General features: G+C 33.0%; 1 protein-coding gene across 6 annotated transcripts; it reads left to right on the top strand.

The window, feature by feature from the left end:
• The first annotated feature begins 699 nt into the window (after positions 1-699).
• On the top strand, positions 700-25,596 carry LOC127737359 (uncharacterized). Of its 6 annotated transcripts, XM_052247979.1 has the most exons (11): positions 710-753; positions 5,284-5,512; positions 6,098-6,399; positions 8,563-8,604; positions 11,045-11,083; positions 11,453-11,623; positions 12,099-12,308; positions 13,385-13,464; positions 15,195-16,154; positions 20,301-20,559; positions 24,821-25,596. In XM_052247979.1, exons 3-11 carry the CDS (start codon positions 6,139-6,141, stop codon positions 25,181-25,183), a joined length of 2,385 nt encoding a protein of 794 aa, XP_052103939.1. In that variant the 5' UTR covers positions 710-753; positions 5,284-5,512; positions 6,098-6,138; the 3' UTR covers positions 25,184-25,596. The 6 variants fall into 6 exon arrangements, with proteins under 6 accessions (XP_052103958.1, XP_052103939.1, XP_052103940.1 ...); XM_052247998.1 differs by lacking the exons at positions 20,301-20,559; positions 24,821-25,596 and having other exon boundaries at positions 700-753; positions 15,181-15,311; XM_052247980.1 differs by lacking the exons at positions 710-753; positions 5,284-5,512; positions 6,098-6,399; positions 8,563-8,604 and adding an exon at positions 9,378-9,550.
• The last annotated feature ends 1,904 nt before the right edge of the window (positions 25,597-27,500 follow it).

Genomic DNA, 27,500 nt, shown 5'->3' with positions numbered 1-27,500 from the left:
GTGGTTTTGAAAAAATAATAAATTATTTGTGTGTATTACATTTTAATGTTGTGCTTCTGTTGTGTCGTAGTTCTCCTCTTATATTTAATGTGTTTCCCTCAGTTTTAGTTTGTAACCCTGATTTGTTTTTTCTCAATCGATTTATGAATTTCGAACAGCGGTATACTACTGTTGCCTTTATTTCTCTGAATCTAACTTAAATGTCATGTAAACGCTGTATACATTTGTATTTGATTATAACTAGTTAAAACATATCAAAGATACCAGGATTATAATTTGTTTCGCAAGGCGCATTTTCAGTGCAAGAAAGGTAAACGTAAATATTGAAAACATCAGTTTCTTGCTAGGTGAGCGATGTAGGCTTAATGAATCTTCTAGTTTAATTTTTTCTCTCGATTTTTTGTAATGAATAAACTTTATTAAGATATGTAATTCAAATATTTGTTGAAGCTGATAACGCTGATACATTTCATCATTATATCTATTTTCTAATGCGCATTATGACAATATATAGGACAAATGTCATTGGGTTAATAAAACATAATTCTCATGTGATGCATATCCATGTGATCTATATTACCACCGATGCAGGAAATGATTGGATGGTAATTATCCAGGGACAAGGAAGTGTCTAGAAAATAGACCACAAGGATAATTTGCAGTCGTACTTAAACTATTTATAGGTGTCCATTAATTGCACCACATAACATACAAATCTATTTCAGTGTTGTTTATCAACAGATCATCTGTTAAGTAAGTAAATACATAGAATATTTACAATACAAGGACAACTGCAAACGCCTTATTTGTTGAACCAAATTGTCATTTTACATTAACAAAAATGGCCTATTTGACAAAGTTAACTTTAATAGTGACAACAGGGCTTAACGCTTCTTATCTTTGCAATTGAACAACATGGTTATAACGTTCGTAGTTGATGAATCAACAAGTTTAAAATTGAATTTTTCAAACGGTTGTCTCTTTTGATCAAGAAAAGCACTTTGGACATATGAAATTCATAAAGTGCTGTTTTCATTTTTGAACAGCAGTTTCTTCTAAGGTGTCAATTTATATTATATTCAATTTTTATGACAACAAAAGATGTTTTAATTAAACGTAGAAAAGCAAAATGATCCCGTTTATAGTTTTTAGATGGTGATATTTTTGGTAACTGTAAAAAGTAAAATAACAAAAATACCGAACTCCAAGGAAAATTCAAATTGAAAGTCCCTTATCAAATGGCAAAATCAAAAGCTCAAACACATCAAACGAATGGAAAACAACTGTCATAATCCTGACTTGGTACAGGCATTTCCTTGTGTAGAAAATGGTGGATTAAACCTGGTTTTATAGCTAGCCAAACCACTCACTTGTATGACAGTCTCATAGAATTCCATTATATTGACAACAATGTGTGAACAAAACAAACAGACATACTAGGTAAAAATGTCAAAAATAGGGGTACAGCAGTCAAAATTTTGTTATAATCTTAATCACTATAAAAACCACACATATATATTATCAAAGAAAAACAAAATGGCATATGACAAAGCACATAAGCAAAAATGAAAGACAAGAATACAAAGAGTGACAACAGCACAACATATTGGCGGGATGCATAAGTACCGAGCCATGCAAAAAGGATATTACAAAAAATGGACTAAACAGTAAAGGTTAATAATTTATAAAGACAAATAAAAGAACACTATAACACGTATCTATACTTCAAGACCATCATGTATTATTTGTGAAGTTGATACGGAAAATTTATCAACAAGGTCTTAAGATCTTCCGATGATCTTAACCGTGGCTCATCAACTTTCTGCTCAGACACTGGTGTCGTTTTATAAAGTCTGGGTAGCAGCTGCAAGCTCTTGAATACCGAATGAGTAAGGAAATGTATATCCCATATGCAAATGAAGTTGGTATATTGCTGCTTAGGTGGGGGAAATTGATAATTTCAAAATTAAAATCGTCTCGTTTGTCATGACCGCACATGTCAAATTCGAGGTATAAGTCTAAAAATGAGGCGGAGGAAGCAGTGTCTGTTGTTATTTTTATTATTTCTAGTTCTGGGAGATATATTAATGGAACCCAATCAGAAAATTTTGGATTGTTAATGGAAAGAACATCATCAATATATCTGAATGTGAAATTAAATGATCTGGCTTCTTTGATCTTCTTGTTTTGACAAGTATCTGAAGGAACTCCGACTCGTAGGAAAATAGGAAGAAGTCGACAAGGAGAGGCGCACAGTTCGTTCCCATAAGAATGCCGACAATTTGTTGAAAAAGTCTACCTCCAAATTCAACAAATATGTTGTCAATAAGAAACTCCAGCATACTGATCATTTGTTCCTCTGTGTAGCATGTTTTACCTTTTTGTTCACTATTAACAAAATATGCCATGAGGTATCCCAAAGTATAAAATTATAGCATATGCTACCATTTTTGTGGATTATTTCTTTTAGACGAATTTACAGTTTCACACGGGGAATAGTGGCACACAGGGTTGAAAAATCGAAGGTTTTGATAGAATTAATTTCAGAGAAAGATCGAGATTTTAAATTGTCCAGAAGTTCCTTAGAGTTTTTTAGAATCCATATATGGTTAATAACACTACGCGAGTGAACAGTTTCACAGTATTTCGGAAAACCCTCTTTCACTGCGGACAGAATTTTTGTCAATCTAATGAACAATTCCTTTGTAGAACATGCATATGAGCCGTCAATGTACCGTTGTTTGGACGGAATTTTGTGAAGCTTAGGTATCCAATACAAACCAGGTAAGTCCTCAGATTTGCTGTGCAATGTAATGTTCATTGAAGCCATGAAGGACTTATGATTCGCAAAAATCTCATCCTTGTCAAACGATATTTCTTTGTATGTGGGATTACCTGAGTACTCTTTTATTCCTAATTCTTTTACAAGACATTCTTAGTAGTACGATTTACATACAAAGGCAATATTTGTTATCCGCAGGAACAAAAACATATTTATTACGAAGAGATGATAGACATATCACAACTTCTTTGTCTCTGAAAACGGACTTTGGTCGATCATTCACACAGTTTTTTTCAACTTATAAATTCGACGTTTTATCAGAGACCTGGTTGTTTTGACCCATTTTGACAAAGTGTCCAGTTCAACTTATCGTTTAGCCCATGCTTTGACGTAGTACGTCCTCAATGGAATCCATAATCATTTCGAATTTATGGTTCCAATTGATGTGTTGGGGTTCTCTGAACTTAATTAGGACCATGAGATATTACCTTTCGGAGATGTTCATGTTGAATAATGTTTAGATCCCCAGTAGTAACATGGCCAGAGGGGCTGTAAATATAAGGGGAGTGGGAACAGTCATATGTCAGAGGTTTTTTTTTTTGTAATTAAAGCCTATTGCAAAAATTGCCGACATTGGTATTATAACGGTCAAAATGGTGATGGAGAAACAACCCTTTTTAAATTGATATCATTCCGTTAATGTTTTAGGAGTTAAGAGCAATAAAAAACACATTTTTGTTTATCAAATCAGGATGGGAAATGTGTATAAATGTATCCTATTGGCTCTTTAATTTTTAACTTTGTATTCCAGAAGGTCATTTGCCTCAATCCCTTGTTATTTTTCCAATGCAATTTTCTTTCTTTTTATGTGCGTTTAAAAGCACTTACTCGTGACGTAGTTATTCATGTGGACCCGAATATCTCATCTGAAGTAGCAAGTGGCCTTTAAGCACCTACTCGTGACGTAGTTATTCACGTGGACTTGAATATCTCATCTGAAGTAGCAAGTGGCCTTTAAGCACCTACTCGTGACGTAGTTATTCACGTGGACTTGAATATCTCATCTGAAGTAGCAAGTGGCTTTTAAGCACCTACTCGTGACGTAGTTATTCACGTTGACTTGAATATCTCATCTGAAGTAGCAAGTGGCCTTTAAGCACCTACTCGTGACGTAGTTATTCACGTGGACTTGAATATCCCATCTGAAGTAGCAAGTGGCCTTTAAGCACCTACTTGTGACGTAGTTATTCACGTGGACTTGAATATCTCATCTGAAGTAGCAAGTGGCCTTTAAGCACCTACTCGTGACGTAGTTATTCACGTGGACTTGAATATCTCATCTGAAGTAGCAAGTGGAACGTTTGTGGCCAATTTTGCTTGTTTCCATGGTCAACAAATGGAGAATGGAAAATTAATTTTATAAATTTTATAACAAAAACATATTTGATATGTTCATTCTAAATATTCGATAATAGTTGATCACTGCATCATTCTTTTAATTTTTATTACGACTATCAATATATTCATATTCAGATTGACATTGTTACAACATGTAAGTACATGTAATATTGGTACATTTACTATCAGTACAAAATACTAATCATAAGATATAAAAAGTGTCCTATTTATTATCAGAGCATAAATGTTATGATAACGTGTGTGTTATTTATGTTAGACGGGTATGTTTGACCAGAAATGGCAGAAGCTCAGGACTCACCTCTTGTAAGGTTTACATAGATTATTTGTTTATATTCTATATATTGGTTTGTCTTTTGATCTTTTTAATTTTTGCCATGGCGCTGTCAGTTTATTTTTGACTTGTGAGTTCTTTCGCCTCCCTTTCACATTAAAAAACATCACACAAATATTATTTATCGTAGGGTATGATAACTGTTTCAAGCTCCAAGAGATATTTATCCGTTTGAACGGGACACACGTGAAACTTAATTATCTTTACACTATCATAATCCATGGTACAATTGTCGTAATAAATATAGTGTTCATGTTGATTCATTGTGTCTATCTTTTTTAAAATATTGTCTATTTTTATGACTTATTTTTTACCAAGTATTTCGCTTATTTATAATGTGAACATGACCGTATTATGCAGTGTTGATCATCATGTCCACGTATTTTTGTAACAATTCTTTCATTTTCATCTAAACATTAGTAAGCGATAGATTTGTCTACCTTTACCTTAAGCACACGGTGTAAATTGTCCTGATTGTTTATCTCCGTTGAGCAATCTGACATTGATGGCCAATTTTTTTATAGTCTCTCCTAAATATATTTGAAACTTTCATATCACCTATATGTGCTACTATATACCATAAAACACGTCAATTAAAAACCTTAGTGATGTGGTCAATCCAGCAATCTTAAAAAAATCACCTAATAAAAATCTCGAAATGGTCCTGCTAGGTATATTTTATGTGTAATGCCAATAAAGAAAAACAAAATTCAAAAAAATGAAAAGTGAAGTCACATAATACATTTTTCAGGATAAGTTGAAAAAAGAATTAAAAAAGTTTGATAAGACTTTTCAAACATGTTCTACTTTCTACAAACGTGTAGAAGACATACTTGGGGATGATTGCATAGATAGATTAACACTGGCAATAATACAACAGTATGCTCTAGGACGACAAGAAAATTCAATACACTTACAAGTTCACGAGAAACGAAAACAACTAGTTAAAGTATGGGATTTTCTCAGGATCGGAATCATAGGTAAGTCATGTATCACAACGAAACAAATAGTTAAAGTGTGGGATTCTCTCAGGATCAGGGTTAAATGTAAGTTATGTTTCACAACGTAACAACTAGAAAAATCAGGATCAGAGTTATAGATAAATCATATACCACAACGAAAAAACATTTTCACTACATGCGATTTCCTCATTTTTCTTTTATTCCCTTGACGACTGTCGCATTAATTTAACCCTTTATATCATTTGTATGTAAACCATGTTAATCTTCGGAAATGTTTGCTTAAAGAGTTTTAATTGCAGGTTTCTTATGTGATGAATCCATTTAAGCATTAAATATATGATACATCAATTAACATAAAATACCGAACAGTTTATGTGGTTTTTGTTTTCTTAAATTGAGAATGGAAACGGGAAATGTATCAAAGAGACAACAACCCGACCTAGTATTTATGAACATCTTAATCTTTGTCTGGATTCTAACTTTAAGTTAGAATATTTTACATAGTTCCAAAACTTTGAAACCAATTACCATATAACCTGCATATAAATACAAACGCGCATAAAATTATTACTTTTATTGGGTTCTTTTTCTAATATTATTCAGGGGAAGTTGCGGCGGGTAAAACCAGCTTGGTGAATTATTTGATGGGTGATAACTACCTCCCAATAGACCAGGGAATTTGTACAAAGGTAGTATGTGAAGTATATAACAGTGACTTCAAATATGTGCAAGTTATGTTTTGCGATGATACAAAACTGGAAAAGTTATTGGAGAGCAATCCTGATGACAAAAATTGGCATTGGTTAGGAGAGATAATCGAAAATGGGTATATTTTTTGTGATTTGACAAATGAGAAAGTGGATGTCAAATGTGTCCAGATTTTCTGGCCGCTAGATATATTCAAGGTAATAGTTTAAAGGACAAATTATATCAGTCCTTCAAGAATAATGATCGTCTAAACCAAATTGGCGTTACATTCCATACTAGTATTTATATTATAAATATGTTGTAACCAGTTTTTAGCACAGGGACTCGGTTAGCAGATTAAAAAAGTTTTAATCAATGTTTTTTTTTTTTAGTTTTTCTTGTCTATTTGTATTACTTTATTAACGTATTTTACGATGGTATCACTATGGAGTTTACTATCCATATCCGTATACTGAAAAATCCTAGTATAGAAATGAAATACTGTGGTTTTTAGTGTATCTGATGAAGGATGGTCCAGGAACACATATCTTGCTCATTGAAATCAGTATCAAGCGTTAAGTTAGAGGTTACCCTTCCGGAGAACCTTAGTTCACCCTAGGGTTTTAGTGTGGTTCTTGTTGCTCCTCTGTCTTTAGTTATATATGTACGGTTTTACGGACTTCATCGTTTTTCTCTCTTTGTCATGGCTTTATCAGATTTTTTCTACTTAGAATTTTGAAAGTCTCCTTGATATCTCCCGCCTGTTATTTTAAGTAAACAAGGTGAAGGATGATTAAAACTGATTTTTTTCTATTTTCCAAAAAGGGGAATTTTTCAAATGATTGCTATATCTCACCATAAGGTCAGTTAGTTATGGGTAGATAATTTACTTTTCTTTATCATCTACATTTTAAAAATGTAAGTCTAAAAGAATTTCAATCTTGCCATGTTAGGAACCACGGTGGTAGGAATGGAAAAAAATCATACTTTGTAAAATAAACTTTCTGATTCGACGCAAAGTTTAGTGAAACTGACATAATCAAGATGCTGGATTTTCTTTTATTTCCAATATATTTGTTATGTTTGGCGGACGAGTTTTTCAACTAGGAACCCACTGTGCTTCTGTTTGCAAACTTGTTTCTTTATTCTAATTAGGCAAACTTCATACAGTAGCTTCAAAAACATGGAGACGGAACTCATATTAATATGTTGCTTCATTTTCTGATATACGATGATGCACTTTCACTGAATAAGTAAAATCTTGGTGTATATGTTGGAAGCAACATTCATCATTACCTGCAGAGTCTTATCTTACCTCCTATAAACTTCTAAGAATTTCATTGGTTTAAATCGAACATGTGGAAACCGTGTATATTTAAAATTAGGTCAGTAGGCGTGTTTTGTTTTAATTACATGGTTAGTAGTAATTAGTGGTAGAGTTACATTACTTTTTAAAAAATCGGTATTGTCCTCAAACAATATTAATTTTTTAAGCTTTAGGACAAAACATGTTTTTTTGAGACGCACACTTTCACTCATATTGATTACTATAACAACAATTGAAAAATATTCATCATTGATTTTACAACTACGTCGAAATTTTGTTACAGTGTGCCTTTGACCTAATACAATATATATGAGGTCAGTAAATTCCATATGGGCTCGACAATTGCTCTCTCTCTCGCCCCATATGACATTGACTGACCCCGTATATATCATATTAAGTCATTAGCACACTGTGTAACTAATAATATCTCCAAGTTGATACGGTATTCAAGGGCTTGCATTCCTACCATTATTCCACGAGGTCGCTGTTTACAAATGAAAATATTCAATCAATGGTTTTAATTGCAAAAGTTGAATGTATAAATTCGAAAATTTAACGGATGCCATCATAATCATGATATCCGTAATGAGTCACAGATAACTACGAACATGTTTTGCTTATCGTAGTTACAGTTTCATCCTTTTTTCCTTTATCCCGAAAAGCGACATATCATCAAAGAAAAGGACATAACATTGCCAAGTGCAACACGACCGGTACAACTAGTTGAGCAAGAGCCGAGCACTATTCAGGAGCACAAGTTATTTAAGGGTTCGTACAGCTTTGCCTTAGTTGTTTGCGTTGTACATGTTGTATATGTGCTATTTTATTTCAAAAACATTAATATTCGGTCAAGTATTAGGTCTAGATAAATTTCATTTATCGATATATTGTAGATCGGTCATGTCTTTATGTTAGACCAGAGGCATTTACCAATTAGTAACTAATGCAATAGGACCGAATGATCCACCGGGAACACCCCGTTGATCTACTGTTGCTTAAATTTTCTTCTTAGAAACAAATGTTTTAAATCAAAATACAAATATGTTTTTTCAAGGACACCGAGTTGTTGAAAACACACAATGAAAGTGAAGAGAATGTAAGTATTCTTGACAACGTACTCATATTAATTAGTTTCATAAGTACATATACACATACGTAATATGTAGAAATAACATACATGATAGATGATGAAAATTTTGTTTAATCTAATAAGAAACTAGATTTATTGCGTAACAGGCTTTACTAAATTTCGTTTGGTTTCATGATCATAAAAATGATTTTGTAAAACGAAGTGGTATCAGATCTTTTACACCTGTCTAAGTCTGCTCAATTTTAAGAGAACAAATGTAAGATATTTGGTCTAGAAGTTGGATAAGGTTACGTCAAAAAAAGTTTATATATTTGCTTGAAAGATCACACAGACGAGACATAGAATTAGCGAGGACAAATACAAAAGGGAGAAACAAACTCCTCTCCTATCAAACAAGCGTACCTGATGTAGATTTTACCAGTTGAGTTAAACTATAATAGTCGACAAAAAGAGAAGCTCAGTTAATTTCTATAGAAAAGCAGAGCAGCTGTTGAAAACCGCGTCTTCCAAACGTAAACCAATTTGTTGTGAGTTAAAGAAAACTTTTTGTTTGGATGTACCTTCCTTTAATATGAATACAGCACTTCTAAATGTAATGCGTTTGAAGTGTTTTAAAACAAGATGTATGTGTCTGTGTTGGTAACTCTTTTTTTATGAAATAAAGTAGCATCTTTTCTTTCAATCTGTTTTAAGTTGAAAATGAGAAATGCTTGTACAAAAGAAGTACAATGTTTTTATTCTTTTGCTCGAGAAGACGGAGTTATGTTGTATGTACTCTTATTGATCTTTGGAATTTTAAATATAAAAGTATAACAAAAATACCAAACTTCAAGGTCAATTCAAAAAGGGGAAGTGCATAAAAACTGACAAATCAAACGTTATCAATCAACGGAACGAGTGAAAAACAACTGTCATATTCCTGACTTGGTACAAGAATTTTCCAAAGAAAATGGTAGGTTAGACCTGGTTTTATAGCTAGCTAAACACCTCACTTCTATGACATTTGTTTAAAGATCCGTTATATTGACAAATTGGGTAAGAAACCCAAACAGACATAAAAACAACGTAGTTAGTTTCAAAGTACAGTGCATGGTCATTAGTATTCGTCACTATAAAAACTATGCTTAAAAATATATTGTGTGGTCATTTCTAGTCGGATTATAATCAACTCGGTACAAATTGAACAGAATAGTCACAGATTTATTTGTTAAGATGGAGATAATTTTGATCCAAAGCGGTTTTTTTTTGTTCGGAAATTTGCTATGTTTTTCAATCAAATTAAATTGCAAAAAAGTATTTAAGATGTTCGCCTTAGCAGAAAACAAACAAACTTATCACCAAATAAACAAAAAATGTTCCCACAATTTTGACTTTTATTAAACACCTGGTTTGTTAAAACTAGAAAAATAAATGCCTGAAAATAAATATTTTTTAAAAATGTTTTTATTCTTATTTTAGAAATATATACAAATTATTGTAAATGACGAATACTTATATTGCCGTGCACTGTAACTATGAAGCCTGGTCTTGATTACTGATAATATACCTTATATTAATAATGATTTTCTCCTTCGTTTCATTCCTCTGAAAATATTGATGAAAACACAAACACAATATTGGGTTGTGCGTTCGATACAAAATCTCATTCAATACAACATATTAAACATATCTACAATCAGACATTCATAAATGCGACTTAGATTTTCTTTAGATACTGACCGCTGAAATCGTCCGTGCAGAAAGGAGTCCCATGAGTATTACCTTATTTGATTTAGATATTTAATATTGTTGTTAAACATAGGTCCTTAAAGAAATGTACATCAGTTTGTAAAGCCATTTATGTAATATTAGTAACTTCAGATAATTACCACAATTTCAATTGAGAAATATTGAGCAAACAATAAAACAGATAAGTTCTACTTATCAATTGTTTCCAATCATTGTTTTGATTGCAAATGTTCCCAACAATATGTAATGTATACTTAAACTTGGTCAAGCGGTTCCCACAGCCAGGGTTGAACATGACAACTTTGGCTGTTTTTTCTAGGTCTTTTTATGTCCTGGAATGTTTAATTATACATTTTAGCTCCCACCTAACTCTCAGTCTTCACACAGAAGATTATTTCAAAAGTATGTATCCTGCCCACTGAAAATACATGAAAAAGGTACGAAAATGCAAAAAAAATATTGGATAATTACAACTTTCAAAACGAATACCAATACCCGACTCGTCTGAGAAAATATATGGAACAAACAATGACAAACCACAAAAGTTGCAATCATACATTTACATAGCTGACTGCATGTCAACTGATATTTCACAATCGAGTTTTACTAAATTTGAAATTTTTTAATCTTAAAAGCCTTACCACATATTCTTATTTTTATATTATAAGGATAAGCATTTCATTTATTTGTAAATATTTTTGTATTTTTTTCGTTTTAGCAAGATTCTATTGTAGAAAACGAATTAGGTCATCCGATGGTACGTATATGTTTATATACTTGACAACAACAACAAACCCAGCAAAAACATTTGGTGAATGAAATATCAGTTGTGAAATTATGTTATCAAACACCTGAAAACTATTGAAAATATGTAATGAAAATATTATTTTTGTATATGCACAAAATTATATTTATGAATTAGACGTTATTACGTAAATGAAACAAAAGCAAAGGTAGAAAATATATTACAAAAAACCAAAAGAGGTTTACTAACGGGTACCAAAAACAAGGAAAGCAAATCTGAGGTAGTGCGAATTTAAAACAGAACTCAATCAACGCAATAAGCCCCAACGACGACACATTATGTTTTGTTCACTTTCTTAACTGTTTTTTTTTTATTGAACAGAGACATAAAAACCCATCTGTTGTCTTTGTGGACTACCCTGGACTGGATGATTCGACAGATGAGGACGGTAGTAGTCCTAGTCTTAAATTTATCCTGGAGGAAATTGAAGAGAAAATGGTGGATGGATTTCTGATTCTCATTGACAACTCACACCACAATTGTATGAAAGAAGTAATTATCTTTTACAATTCACGTTATTACTGTATGCAAAAAGTTATATTTGGTCACTTTTCTGTCCTTAATGTCATAAAAATGCCAAGTTGACCCCTTTATACTAATGTCCGAACTAGAGATATAGACGGTAAACTAGTGTTGTCTGCATATTACCCTTTAATATCTGTAATAAAAGCTGACATTTAAAGATAAACCTGTGGACGCACCCGGTCTCGTTCCTTTTGGAAGTCATGCGATTCTCTCAGGTTATGTTTATCTTGATTTGTATCTTCTCATGAATTTATGGGATTTGAACATCGATAATTTAATGTTGCCTCTAATTAATCAAACCAAAGAGAGTATATTTCAGAAAAAAAATATGTATTTTTCTCATTCGATATCGATGTCCGTTACTAGATAGAGACGTCTAATTCAACATGATCATTTCTTTCTTTCAGATACCTAACTAAATATGACAATTACTTCCTTTCAGATACAGAAGTTCATGTCTCACGCTGTCGTTCAGTTTCCTAATTCTAAACTTGATTCAGACAAATGTTTGTTTATATGTAACAAATGGGACCTCGTGTCAACGAAACCACATAAAAAGATGGAATTAAAAGTGTCAATTTTAAGCAAATTACAAAAGGAATGGCCTACTATTCAAGAGAGTCAAGTCATTCAGTTTTCTTGTGTAGAACAGGTATTTGAAAGAAATTATACAGCAGAATATTTGAAGTTAGTTTATTTTGTCCAAAAGTCGATATTTACTGCAATATCTAATTGTTAAGTTAGTAACTACATAGATAGTTTGACAACCAGGGCAAGGCTATTTAAGCAACCTTGATATGACTAGTCGCCTTTACTTTTTTCGTTTTCTATAGAAACATTTGTCTTATTAGTATTGTAGATAATTGTACTTTTAATAAATATACTTTTAGCTATAATGATGATAACGCTTTTCAAAATAAATATGCATGGTTTAGGGCTAGGAACAAACCTTGTTGTTAATTTAGATGAGGGGCCCTTAATTAGCATTGTGTGATAATAATTGCAAACTAATGTCCGATTAGCTGTGCAAAAACGAGCACATTCCACTTAACTCTTTTACTCCAAGATACCCAATTGGAATGAAATGAATTTGAAATAGGTAGGACGTTTTTCGCAGTGTGAAAATAAATCAATAATCTTTTATTCAAATTAAAGTTATGACCTAATGTAGTCAATTACTACTTCTTTACCACCTGAAGAGATTCCAAAAGAAATTAATCACTAAATAAGTTATTCCAGTTAATAGTAAACTTTGAAGTATTGAATGTGCATGTGTAAGTCAAAAAATAATGTTAACCTTATACATAATTCAAAAACAAAAAGTAGCTGCATATCAATTCTTGAAATGTGCATCTAGTGCAGTTATATTTGTATCGTTAATAAAACATCTGCTGGTGAATTGTTAGTCCATGAGGGTTTCGTCAGCCCAGTATACAGTTCTTCTGTATTGTCATGAAAATACAGTTATTGCTTTGAAATCATTTTAGATTATGGAATATATCTCCTCATGCAAATCTTTTATTCAACGTCTCGATTTTGCTATTTGCTTTGACTAGCTCTTCAAAATTTGTATTAGGGTTAGGATTTTCAATATTTTGGCCTCGAGCATCACTGAATATACATAAGTTGTCGAAATGTGCATCTGGCAATTGATATCGTTAGTATAATTACTACACATATTTATTCGGAAAAAGAACCATTAAATCGCATTTTTTATTTTCGTTGCAGCAAAACGAAACTGAAATGATCAATGCTGTTTACCAATTGGTAATAACAGCCAAACGGAGGCGATTGGAGGAGTATTGGTTGTAAGTAAAATTTATTTATTTGTTTTTCCGTGCTTAATCTTTGACAGTATATACATACCATATATATTCTAATATTCAAGAGCTTGCAGCTGCTATTCAGACTTTGTAAAACGTGTTCGGTGTCTGAGCAAAAGTTTACGAGGAAGGGTTTTGTCAAAGAACGTCTCTTCCTTTTTCTCAAAAAGTTCATCGGAAAGTACTAAGACATAATAAATAACTATTCAGTGTCTACTTCATAAATACTACAAGATGGTCTTAAGTTATAGATTCTCTGTGCTGAAGTTGTGTATCTTTTTATTTATCTTTAGTTTCCCCGTTATTCGTGTTTGTGTTACCATGTTTCTTTTGGTCGTGACTGGGTATTTATTAATCCCGCCATCTGGTTTTTTACTTTTTTAACTTTGGGCATTCCTGGTGCAGGTGGGTCCTGAGGTGCGTTTCGGACACAGAGTGTTTTACAGTGTTGTTACTATTTTTGTTACCCTTGTATTTCTATTTACTTAATTTTTACTTTATCGAGAATGTGTATACTATATATGGTATGTACTATCAACGACAAAAACTTTTTTTTGTTGGTGACGTCATTGTCTTTCTTACATCACCGAGTCCTTTGTAGACGTAACGCGCGTCTGGCGTAAAAAACTTTAGTCTTTGCATCTATGGTGAGCTATTACTATTTACTATAACTTTTTTGTTGGCGTCTTTGTTAGATTAAGCAATATGTTTGTTTGAATTATTTAGTCAGTTGTGTTGTATGTATGTGATGTATGTTGACACAGTTTTGGCTTCTAGATCCAAATTATTGTCACATTAACCTTTCATGTCTGTTTAGGTTGGCCACCGAATTTTGTCAATATAACAGAACTATAAACACTGATTATACTAGTGAGAGGTTAAGCTAGCTATGAAACCAGGTTTAACCCACCATATTCTTCGGAAAATGTCTGTACTTAGTCAGAAATATTGCAGTGGTTTTTCACTTGTTCCGTTGATTGGTAGCGTTTGATTTTGTCAGTTTTTGTAGACTTCACCTTTCTGAATTTGCCTTGAAGTTCAATATTTGTCATACTTTTAAACTACAATTATCTGGACATGGATAATAACAAATAATAACATACATGTACTAAGCGAAAAATGTATTTCAATATATAATTGACCCAATCACAAACTTTAAGGGATACACTTGATGTATGTAATATTTATCAGATTTTGAAACCTATCACATGTGCTTTTTTGTACTGAATCAATCGTCAATGCTATTGTTGTGATCATAGACATGCGTAAGTTGTATAATCTAAGAAGCTGCACGTAAAAAGGAAATAAAAGGACATAGACAGTTCATAATAAATAAAGTTAGATAGTTACAATCTACAGAAGAAAACTCAAGGTTAAAGTTAACAACAAATCAAAAAAGCAAGGTGATTACAGTTGTTCCCAAGTAGCCTTTTTCTAAAAACAAATTTTTGCATATTAATTAAAGTCTGCAAATAAGTATTGTCTGGCATTTTCTCTATAGATGAATCGTTTTTAATTTTGTAAGATTCTCAGCCAACGTGTAGGAAACGTATCAGTAAATAAACTTGTTAGTACTTACTTGTGATGTACTGTAGTCGCTCGCATTTTAATGTAAAATCTAATATTTTATTTATTAAATTTTTTTCTACCTATCATTTACAGATATATGCTTACATATCTATAAATTTTACTAATATTTAGGGCTTCCCCTTCAGGTGGTTGACAAACCTTTGTGAAGTTGCATTAGGACTCATCAAATGTCGACACCAGTGGTGCAAAACTAAAGAAACAATGAGGGAAGTAAAACACAAAGCTCTAAAAGATGTGGAGTTTCTAAAAAAGGTTAAATCAGAATTACACGTTAATGGGGCTGCAATCTTAGACAACAAAACTGATCAGATAAAGAGAGATTATGAGGCTTACTTAAAAGAAAGATTGCAAAGGTATTGCAAGTCAATGATTTTGAAAGAGAATAGTTCGTTTACACGTGATCTGTATGAGGCCAAGAGAGACTTTAGTTTAAATTTACAAAACTTCAAAGAAGATATTGATACTTGGTTTCAGAATCTGCAAACCAACATTGTTAATGAATCTTGGCTTTTAAATCTATTTTATAAATCCAGCGGCAAGTCCGTGAACCAATTTAATTTTCTTCTCTTTGGACTAGTGGTTGTTGTTCCATTGGCCAAAGTTGTATTGGTAGGAGCATTACTCAAAGATGAAATAAATGAAGCACGCATGAAAAATCCGAATCACAGAATTAAGATGGAGGTTAGCCAACTTAGTAACCATGTTGAAGAAATAAGAAACAATTTCATTATGCATATTGAACGTCAGATAGCGCTTCTAAACAATATCGGTGAATTGCAATTACAACCTTGCAATGAGCAAATAATTGATCGCTTACAAAGAGTGGTCGATGGACTTTTAAATGTTTTCCTCAGAGATGTAGCTGTCCATGAAATACCACCGGAGGATGTGCTGGTTATTGAGGAACTAGACAGATCAAGACATTTTGTTCACACAGTTCAATGTAACGGTCTTGGAGAGCTAGCCAGGAAGAAAATAGAAACCAGGATACCACATAAATTAAAAGGAGATGAAAAAAGCAGAGCAGAATACTCCGAAAGCTTGTCTACTCAAGTAACGTACTGTAGAGAATTAATATTGCTGAGGTAATTTATCATGATTTCAATTGGAAAAAAATGAACTATTTTCATATTTAAAAGGAGATTAATGCTTAAGGATGTTCGCTCCTTTCTTTCAAAATAACAAGCTTCTTAAAAGACTGTAATAAATTGCTAGTATATAAATAAAGGAACTTAAAAAGCAGAAAAAAATGAAAGGTCCGTGTCCTTGTTTTTGAGATATATTCAATTGAAATTTGGCGGGAAATGATTCTCTCTATACTTTTCATATATTTAACATTGGCACCATTTTTCTTTCAAATACTGTTACAAAATAACAAGGATCTTATAAGATTTTCACAAATAACCTTTAAAACTATATGTAATAAAATTGCGAAAAGAAAAGTCTGGGTTAGCGGGAAAAATTTTTGTTGGCACCACATGGATAAAACTAGAGGATTCCGAATAACTGACAACGTCAAAACAAGATTAGCGATCATCCTTAAGAAAGTAATTAAGGTAAGACAGACTAAAGGAAACAATTCAAAGACGACAAACAAAGAACGTATATTTTAACCACGGTTATTTCAAAGAACGACGAGTCCTTTTTCTAAAAAAGTTCATCGGAAGATACCAAGACCTTATTGATAAATATTCCGTATCAACTTCACAAATAATACATGATGGTCTTGACGTATAGATTCTAGGTACTGACGCTGTTTATCATCTTAATTACGTGTTATAGTGTTCTTTTATTTGTCTTTGTAAATTATTACCTTTATTATTTAGTCCATTTTAGGTAATATCCCTTTGGCATGGCTCGGTACTTATACGTGTTATTGTGCTATGGTAAAATTTTGTATTTTTGTCTATCATTTTTGCTTATGTGCTTTGTCTACATTTGTATATGCCATTTTGTTTTTCTTTGTTGACATATTTGTTTGTTTTTAGAGATTAAGATTATAACATAATGTTGACTGGTATTATCCTATTTTTGACATTTTTGACAATTATGTCTGTTTGTTTTGTTCACACATTGTTGTCAATAATGGATTTTTATGCGACTGACATACAAGGACAAGGTTTAGCTAGCTATTAAACCAGGTTTAATCCACCATTTTCTACATAAGGAAATTCCTGTACCAAGTCAAGAATATGATAGTTGTTTTCCAATCGTTTGATGTGTTTGAGCTTTTGATTTTGCCATTTAATAGGGGACTTTCTGTTTTGAAATTTCCTTGGAGTTCGGTATTTTCGTTATTTTATTTTTTTAGAAAGTCAGATCTTAGGAGATTAATTTTGAAATTTAATATAAACAAGTAATAATATGGAAGGATGCCCATGCAAAAGTCTCCCTATTCCCACGCTTGAGTGAAAAACCCAGTTAAATGTGTGGACCCAAAAAATGCAGTAAAATTCCCTTGGAACCTCATTCAAATTAATGATTAGAAGTTCCACTGACATAGTTTATATACTTATCTTGAGAGAGTTTATAAAATCACACTACCGTAAAACAAATATCTGAATTATGTTTTTGCAATCCCTTTTGAACATTAAATACAGTAAACGTCTATTGAAACATTAGACAGTTCAAGCCCAACTTACTTTGTATTACTGGCCTCAGTAACATATCTAACAAATAAACATTCATTAAATTATAATGCAATTTGCACTCCTGTAGATCTATATAATGCAACAATATCCATTCTAGAATCGCAGTTCAATGTATATGTTGGATGTATACTTTTTCACAGCCATTTGGGGTTATATATCTATTGATATAGCTGGTAGCATTAACAAAGTGTATAATTTATCCTATAGGGTAGTGATGTAACCTCCGCCCTTCTCTGGACCACTTAAGGTACCCTTTGATATACCCAATAATGATATTAACAACAAGTACTATTGGCATAGTTATTCCTTTCTAGAATTGGAAGATCGATATTTCAACAGACAGAAGGTATTCCAATGGGTACTAATTGTGCACTCCTTCTGGCCGACTTGTTTTTGTACTCGTATGAAGCAGAATTCATTCAGAACCTTCTGAAAGACAAAAAGAAAAAGCACCTTGCAAAATTCTTTAATTTTACTTTCAGATATATTGATGATGTCCTATCACTGAATAACCCATATTTCAGTCAGTACTTGCATCTCATATATCACAGTGAACTTGAAATTAAGGCTACTACTGATACTAGAAGGACTGCTTCATACCTTGATCATTTCCTCAATATTGACACAGATGGGCGAATACATACTAAAATCTATGACAAACGGGATGATTTCAAATTCCCAATTATCAATTTCCCATTTCTCAGCAGTAACATACCCTCTGCTCCGTCGTATGGTATTTACATATCTCAATTGAAACGTTATGCTCGTGCATGTTCATACTATACGGACTTCATATACAGGAGTGTGCTCCTTACGCAGAAACTGCTCCAACAGAGTTATGAGGAGGAAAGATTAAAATTGACACTCCGTAAATTTTATGGACACCATCACGAATTGGTTGATCTATACGATGTGTCTGTGTCTAAACTAACTAATGACATTTTTTACCACGTCTTAGATTGTGGTTTAACATCTATGTCGTCTGTCTGCTAAGTACCGAACGTGACCTATTCCTGAATATGACTGTTTTGCCGAGTGTGAATTTGCATTGCTATACGACGTGTCTCGGTATTTATACTTCCAACATTCATGTATTTATTTATGATGTTTCTGTTATGGTTTCGGTTGGATATTGTGTTATGTCTTATCGTTTGTGGTTTGAATTATGTATTCTCGGTACATTTCACATATGTCTTATTTGTCAGTATAGTAGAGTTAATTTCCATTTCCATGGATAAATTATTGTGTTTGTCCAAATAATTATGACGTCGTCACAGCATTTATTTAAAATAGCCTTTCAATACCGTCTTAGTCATGATAATTGTTTGGACTAGTATTGTGAAAATAATTGTATGAATTTCAAGATTATATATTCGTTACAAAAATACGTCACTGTGATGTCCTGTCGTTAATGGAAGATGTTCGTTGTTATTCTGTAGTTTACACTCTGTAACGACTATTGTATTATTCATTTGTGCGTTTCCCTGTGCTGAGTGTTTTTGCGTTTGTTTGTGCTGTATTTATGTCACGTAGTGTTGTCATTTTAGCGATATTTTTTAACATTGCCATATAAACGGGAGGTTTGGCTATCCATAATACCAGGTTCAACTCACCTTTTTTTCTTAAAATGTCCTGTACCAAGTCAGGAATATGGCAGTTGTTATCAAATAGTTAGTTTCTATGTATGTTGGCGTTTGTTTTTGTTGCATTTCATTGTTTCTGTTGTTCCTTTATATTCCTCTTATAATTGATGTGTTTCCCTAGGTTTTAGTTTGTAACCCGGATTTGTTTTCTCTCAATCGATGACTTTTGAACAGCTGTATACTACTGTTGCCTTTATCTATATCTATCAGGACATAGTTAACACGCAACAATCACACACGTCACAGCTGTTTTAGTTTTACATTAAATATTGCTTTAGATAAAGCTATCATACAAATTGTTTTCTTATGCGTTTAAGAATCAGGGAGCTGATAAAGATCTTAGTTTATATGGCTAACGATTGCAGCAAATTTTAATGTCATTCGTTTTCAATGTATACAAGAAACAAAGCTTGTGCCAATATATGTGATATATGCAAATCGTCTGTTCCAAATAGTTTTTAATTTTCTAAATTGTTTTAATCACTGGTGAGAACGACAGAATTTTAGTTGCTACTGCACTTAATGAGAATCATAAGTAAAAACCGAATAGTTTTGCATTTTTCATTTTCATATCGTTTGGATCTATGCTACCTTAACTTTTTTAAACTACTTTTCCCTACAATTAAGATAAAGAAGGAATATAAAACAGTAAAATCACAAAAATACTGAACTCCGAGGAAAATTCAAAAAGGAAAGTCCCCAATCAAATGGCAAAATAAAAAAAAAACAAAAAAACAAACACATCAAACGAATGGATAACAACTGTCATATTCCTGACTTGGTACAGGCCTTTTCTTACGTAGAAAATGGTGGATTGAACCTGGTTTTATAGCTAGCTAAACCTCTCACTTGTATGACAGTCGCATCAAATTCCAATTAAAAGGTAGTAACTTCAAATGCACATTCTGTAGAACCTATTTATTTTTTCAATGTACAGGAAACTTAGCGTGCTAACAGCAGACATATACTATCAACATTTTGCGCAGTACATAGGTTCATGCATAGAGGAAGAAAGTGATTGTATTACATTGTACCTATTTATGGAGAAATGTGATGGTAATCTGGCTGACATATACATAGAGAAGGGATTATGTTCCAGGAAAATGGTTGACATTTGTATAGAGACGGCTAAAGGTGTAAACTTTCTACATAAGCATGGAATTGTTCACAGAGATATTAAGCCTCAAAACTTTCTGGTAAGATTACTCACAAGTAATACTTATAACCCGAATTATTTTGTCAATTACCAATCAAACAAATATCATTTCTTTGAAATTTGTTTTTCAAATTGGCAAGTATAAAGACATTTACTATTTGGGAAAAGTTTATAGTCAAGCTTTGACCTTTCCCGCCAAAATCGACAATCATAAGTCCAATTAAAACACACCATGGCAAACAAAATATACCTCAACAGTAGTGCACCGATGTTCAAAATCTCATTAAACAGATTAAGAAGACAAATCGACGTAGCCGACAAAAAATGAGGGAATCCCATGAACTCCAAAATGAGCGAGACCGGATGCGTAGACAGGGTGAGCGTCTCCTGCATTCGTTCATCACCTGCCATGCGATTCACACTCTGTCAAATATCACAATTTGAAATAGGACACAATCGGTATAATAACAGATAAGAAGACTATTGTGGTATCTAAAGATATATGACTGCGAAAACATGTCGCTAGTGAGCTGAAACGCAGACACATATCGTATAGACAACCAGTTCGTGTTGATCACCGTAAAACTTATGATTTGGTTGACCGTTATGGATTATCTGTTTCACAGATGACAACGGATATGTTCCAATTGTCGTAACCACAATCCCGTCCTCTTTTCCTCTTATGTGACGTACTGAATAGGAATTGATCACCAGGTTTTTGTACTTACATGAGAAACACGACGGGTGCAACATGTGGTACAGAATCTCCTTTACTTTTATGTTGTGTTTTGTGTTTTGTGCACTGCTGTTTGTTGTTTTTTCGTGTTTTGTCATGGCACTGTCAGTTTGTTACGACTTATGAGATTGAATATCCCTTTGGTATCTTTCGAACGAACAAATAATAAAAACAAATATTTATAAAAAGAAACCTGCCAATTCAGACTGCTTAGATTTTAATCATAATTATGTATTTATAAGTTTATCAAACAATTCATTATAGAATGTGGAATGAAGAAACAACTATTTGTTGTTGGTTCATTGTCTGTCATATTTGTTTTTCGTAAATTGTTTTTTTTTATGAATTAGGCCGTTAATTTTCCCAATTGAATTGTTTCATATTTTTCATGTCGGGGCCTTTTACAGCAGAATATACGGTATGGATTTTTCTCATGGTTGAGGGCCGCACGGTTGCCTATAATTTCTTACATCTACTTCATTTAAATTTTTGTGAATAGTTGTCTCATCGACAACCATACCCAAACTCCTTATTCTTATATAATTACTTGTCTTGCCTTTGCAGATAAAACTATGAACTAATTACCGAACTTATGATATTTAACCCATTACAAAAAACAAAAAGGATTTCGGTACTATCCTTATCTCATATTCAATGCGATATATAAGATGCAAGCAGTCACTGTGGGTCATTGAATAACAGAATATGATTAGGATATCTGAAATTGAAATTAAAGAACTTTGCTAGATGATTTCTTTTTTCATCTGTAGTTTCGTGTAAACGCTGCTTCATATGAATATAAAAACAAGACAGCCAGTAGGGATACCGATAAGTACCTATTGAAAAACCGATGAAAATGTCCAGCATGTTAATGATATCATCGACGGTGTATTTGATTTTGGAATCAAGGCGGTTCTTAAAAGATATTTTCTGACCTAAAAAAAGAAATTTGTATTTACGATTACAACTTTTGTAATGTTTAATGAGACGATGCATTCCATCTTTCAATTGAGTAAAAAATACAAACGACGACGAAAGGAAAAACAACAATAGCAAAACATTACTCGTTCCCCTATCTATGACATTTCTACCTATTATAGATATAAGAAGATGTGGTATGAGTGCCAATGACACAACTCTCCATCCAAGTCACAATTTGTAAAAGTAAACCATTTATATAGATTAGACCGTTGGTTTTTCCGTTTGAATGGTTTTACACTAGTAATTTTTGGGGCCCTTTATAGCTTGCTGTTCGATGTGAGCCAAGGCTCCGTGTTGAAGACCGTACTTTGACCTATAATGATTTACTTCTATAAATTTTGACTTGGATTGAGGGTTGTCTCATTGGCACTCATACCACATCTTCTTATATCCATTATAGGTCAAAGTACGGCCTTCAACACGGAGCCATGGCTCACACCGAACAGCAAGCTCGTCTGTTTGTTTTCTTCACACATTGTTGTAAATTAAAATGAAATTTTATGCGACTATCATACAAGTGAGAGGTTTATCTAGCTATAAAACCAGGTTTAATCCAGCATTTTCTGATAAGGAAATGCTTGTACCAAGTCAGAAATATGACAGTTGTTTTCCCTTCGTTTGATGTGTTTGAGCTTTTGATTTTGCCATTTGGAAAGGGATTTTCCGTTTTGAATTTTCCTTGGAGTTCGGTTTTTTGTTATTTTACTTTTTACATATTAAACTAAAAACTGAGTAACCGAAACCCACTGCCAAAACACAAATCCGAATATTTCTAATCTGCATGAGGGGTTTTATTCATTGCACATATTAAATAAATTTAAGCTTTTTTTATCTACTTGACTTAAATATATACCTACGAATTCGTGTAGACACCAACTCATGTAATTGTCAATTGTATGAGTTTGCCTATTATTCATCTGCTTAGTAAAAAGGGACGAAAGATACCAGAGGGACAGTTAAACTCATAGATCGAAAACAAACTGACAACGCCATGGCCAAAAATAAAAAGACAGACAAATAATAGTACAGATGACACAACATAGAAAACTAAAGACTAAGCAACACGAACCCCACCAAAAATTGGGGGTGATCTTAGGTGTTCCGGAAAGGTAAGCAGATCCTGCTCCACATGTGGCACCCGTCGTGTTGCTTATGTTATTACAAATCCGGTAAATAGTCTAATTCGGTAGGTCACATTCGTGAAAAGGGAAGGGTATTGTAGTTACGACATAAGGAACATATCCGATATCATCTGTGAAACGGTTATTCCATAGTGAAGTTGTCTTTGTGGCAGACTATATGAATTTAAATAATACCGATATCTGGAGTAACCTTTTTGAAATTCATGTTCTTCCAGGTCCTTTAATTAGAAATATCAACGAGTTGGTACTTACATGAACATCACGACGGGTGCTACATGGAGAGCAGGATCTGCTTACCCTTCTGAAGCATTCTTAGATCACCCTAGTTTTTGGTGGGGTTCTTGTTGTTCAGTATTTAGTTTTCTATGTTGTGTTTGTATACTGTTGTTGGTCTTTTGGTCGTTTTTTATTTTTTGCATGGCTTTGTCAATTTGTCATCTACTTATGATTTTGTATATCCCTTTGGTATCTTCCGCCTCTTTTTTAATCGTTTCGATTCTAAGATAATATTAAATTTGCCAAAAAAATGCCTTGCTCTGCTACTAACCCCGGACATAATGATATTTAATTAGACCATAAAAATAAGAATAAACTCATCTTGAACACCAGGATTATAATTTGGTACCCCAGATGCGCGTTACATAAGACTCACCAGTGACGCTTAAATCTAAACGGTTGAAAAGCCAAATCTAATTTGAAGTTGAAGGGGATTTGAAACCACAAATCGCGAAAAGTTATTTCAAATAGGCCATCAATGCCTAGGGAAGAAAAATCTAAGCGTGCTAGTTTATCGTTGCAAATCGTATTTTCGCCTGTAAGAATCCAGATAATTGCTTATTTTTATATGATCAAATACACGAATTTTTTATCCTGGTGTCAATTTTCTCTCATTTAAGAAATGAATGCTTCTTTTTGTGATTTTATTGGTGTGTAAAAGTGTTGACCGAAGCACATGTTGTATGAAGCACGGAAGCGCTTCATTCTAAACAAATTTTAATGTGTGCACGATCAACACTTTTACACCCCAATAAACTTACAAAAAGAAGCATGTAATAAAACCATGAAAAAAAAAGTTTTGTCAATTTTTCTTTTATTTACCTGAGCACTTTTTTGTGGAAGCACGTGTCATCACGAATGTAACATATTTCATTTTGATATGAAGGTTAATTTTTGAACAACGCACGATTGTTGTTAGCCAATCAAACTACCTGATTCTCGTGAAACATACATGAAATGTAATTATTGTTAGATATTGTAAAATAGAGGCGGAAGATACCAAATGGTTATTCGAACTCATAAATCGACGACAAATTGACAATGCCATGACAAAAAACGATAAAAACGACGAAAAGACAAACAAAACACAACATAGAAAGCGATGATGATGGATATAAAAGTTCAGTAGGTCAAGGTTTACTATTAATCTGTCTACTTTTTTTAAGGTCAAAGATGGTGTTATCAAAATATGCGACGTCGGTCATTCTAAAGAAGAGGACAAAATTGTAACCATAGGATCAGAGAGAGGAACAAAAAAGTATCATCCTCCGGAAATAATTAATGACTATTCAATGCACACACCAAAATCGGATATATACAGCCTAGGTATGGTCTTCTGTGAAGTGTGGAAAGATGGTTGGATTAATTCAACAGGAATATTAAGTAGTCTATCTAACACAGATACACAACAGAAAGTACAGAAAGCTATGAAAAAGCTTATAACAGGCTGTTTGCAAAACGATCCAAATATTCGTCCAGACATTCAAACTCTTCTTAAACAATTAGACTCAATTAAAAAAATATCTTGAAGATACAATTAGTGTAATACATAATTTTGGTAATTGTGTTTACTGTAATCACAAGAGCTACGAATCAAACATTTTTAAATTCATTTACCTGACAAAATAATAGTTCAGGTTCACGCAGTGAAACACTCGGTATAAATTTTATGTCTTGGAGAAGCTTATGATGTAAGGGTCTTAGTTAATGCTTCTACAGCATACCTGTTTCCTTTTATACGGCAGGAGATGTTTCATTGTTTTATACCTTCAAGCTGTGAAAAGCATACGAGTATAACTTAATATGCTGTTAGGGTTTACTCATTGTTGAAGGCCGTAAGGTGATTACATCTACGTCATTTGTTCTCTGTTGGAAATTTGTATCATTATCAGTCATACCACATCTTCTTATATCTTAATACTTAAACTTTTCGAATATTTTATGTTGATCATTGTCATTTCGCAAAATTTCTTCTGTTACCTATTCTTACATCGGATTCGAACTCCTAAACTGAGTTTTACCAGCGTATTGCTGTGTGTATGATTATTCCACATTGGGTAGATGATGTATAATGGAAGGTTGAGATCTCACAAAACATGTTAAACCCCGCCGCATGTTGTGCCTTACCCAATAGCTTCTAGCTTTTGTTAGTCTTGTGGTTTTTTTTTTTTAATTTTGATGCATTTGTATGTTTCGGAGTTAAGTGTGGCTTTCATTTCGCTGAACTTGCATGCATTATTGTTTAGGGGTCAACTGAGGCTAGCCTCCGGGTGCATGATTTTCTCGCTGCGTAAGACGCCTTTAAGGCCTTGGGCTGTTTCTGCTCCTTGGTCGACTTATCACTTTAAAACATTCCTCGTTTCCATTCTCTATTCTAAGGATTATAATGTATAAGATGTGCATTGCAAAAAAAAAAAACTTCAAAGGTTATGCCAAAACTGGCAAAAAGAGTCGAAAATAAACTGACAATACAGTTGAAAAAAAAGAAAAAAGACCAGAAAACAAACAGCAGTATTCAAAACACAAAACAGACAACTCAAGACTGAGCAAAACAAACTTCACCAAACACCGTGGGTGATCTCATGTGCTCCGGAAAAGATCCTGCTCTACATGTGAAACTAATAATTTCTCTTATGAAATATAACAAGGCGATCTATGTCTGGGTGTAAAAAAAACCTTACAGTTACGAATTAACACTTTATGAACAGTAGATTGACAGAAAGTGGCTACATTATTGTCATTTCGTATCAGCACAGACATTTTGACTACTGAGCTTTTAATTAATAGCCTCCGGTACGAAGATAGAATAAAGAATGGAAACGGGGATTGTGTCAAAGAGACAACAACCCGACCAAAAAGCAAAAAACAGTCAAAGGCCACCAACTGGTCTTCAACGCAACTTCAGCTGGGCCCTAAACAATAATGCATAATAGTCCAACAGCGGTTACATAGAAATTTTGGTTATTAAAGAAAATGAACAAATATACAAGGTTACCAATTAAGTACGCAAGGCAGTCATACAAATCATATGTCAAAGGATTAAACATTAGAAACAAAGAAGATATTGACAAACAAAAACAAAAAACAACCGAAAAAATACTCAACACAACATTGTAATAAAGTCTTATCAGTTAGCAAGAAGATTCCCATTGATAAACTGAAGTGATCAGTTCCTTCTCACTGAAAGAAACTAGTCCTGTTATTCCTTGCAAGTGAAAAGGTTAAGATATATCGTCTTCATAAAGGCCTTCACGTCTAAAACATTCTTATTATTATTCTTAGAAGAATATGTGTCCATGCCCGAATAACAGGATCCAATTTATATGTTTTTTGTGGCAAAACATCACATCCATTCACGACCTTCGAACCTGACGTTCGCGCAGACTAGACAACACAATGCCTCACTTCTAACGAAGGAGGGACAAAGTAACAGGCAATGGTAGTTTGGAAGATTAAAAATATCAAACTATCAAAGCCATTTTATTAGAAATCATCCATGTATACTTTTGTTTACATTTGGAACATTTTACCATCTGCGATTAAGATGTTAAGACTATTGCTTCTTTTAGATAAAACGGTTTGCATTCTCGAAAAAAGCAGATTGATATTTCATAATATTATTGTAGATGATAAAAGATTTCATTACATGTATATCTGGGAGTATTTTTGTATGATGTAATCTTTTGGTGATTTGTAAATATTACTTGATATTACAGAATCGGAAAGTAATAAGATTCCAAAAGTTACCCAAAAATTATGAAATTACTTTTCATTTCAACACATTATTACTGACTACTGTTGGGCTGCTGATATCCTTGGGGACGAAAAGTCCACTAGCACAGGCAT

The sequence above is a fragment of the Mytilus californianus genome, unplaced genomic scaffold (assembly GCF_021869535.1).
Source record: "Mytilus californianus isolate M0D057914Y unplaced genomic scaffold, xbMytCali1.0.p SCAF_1, whole genome shotgun sequence".
Classification (NCBI taxonomy): Eukaryota; Metazoa; Mollusca; class Bivalvia; order Mytilida; family Mytilidae; genus Mytilus; species Mytilus californianus.
This window is presented reverse-complemented; position numbering and strand designations above follow the sequence as displayed.

Excerpts from the sequence above, each read along its gene's own strand:
- LOC127737359 (XM_052247979.1), top strand. The coding sequence starts at position 6,139 with ATGGGTGATAACTACCTCCCAATAGACCAGGGAATTTGTACAAAGGTA. Across the intron at positions 6,400-8,562 it reads GGCCGCTAGATATATTCAAG|GACACCGAGTTGTTGAAAAC; the intron begins GTAATAGTTTAA and ends TGTTTTTTCAAG. Across the intron at positions 8,605-11,044 it reads ACAATGAAAGTGAAGAGAAT|CAAGATTCTATTGTAGAAAA; the intron begins GTAAGTATTCTT and ends TTTTCGTTTTAG.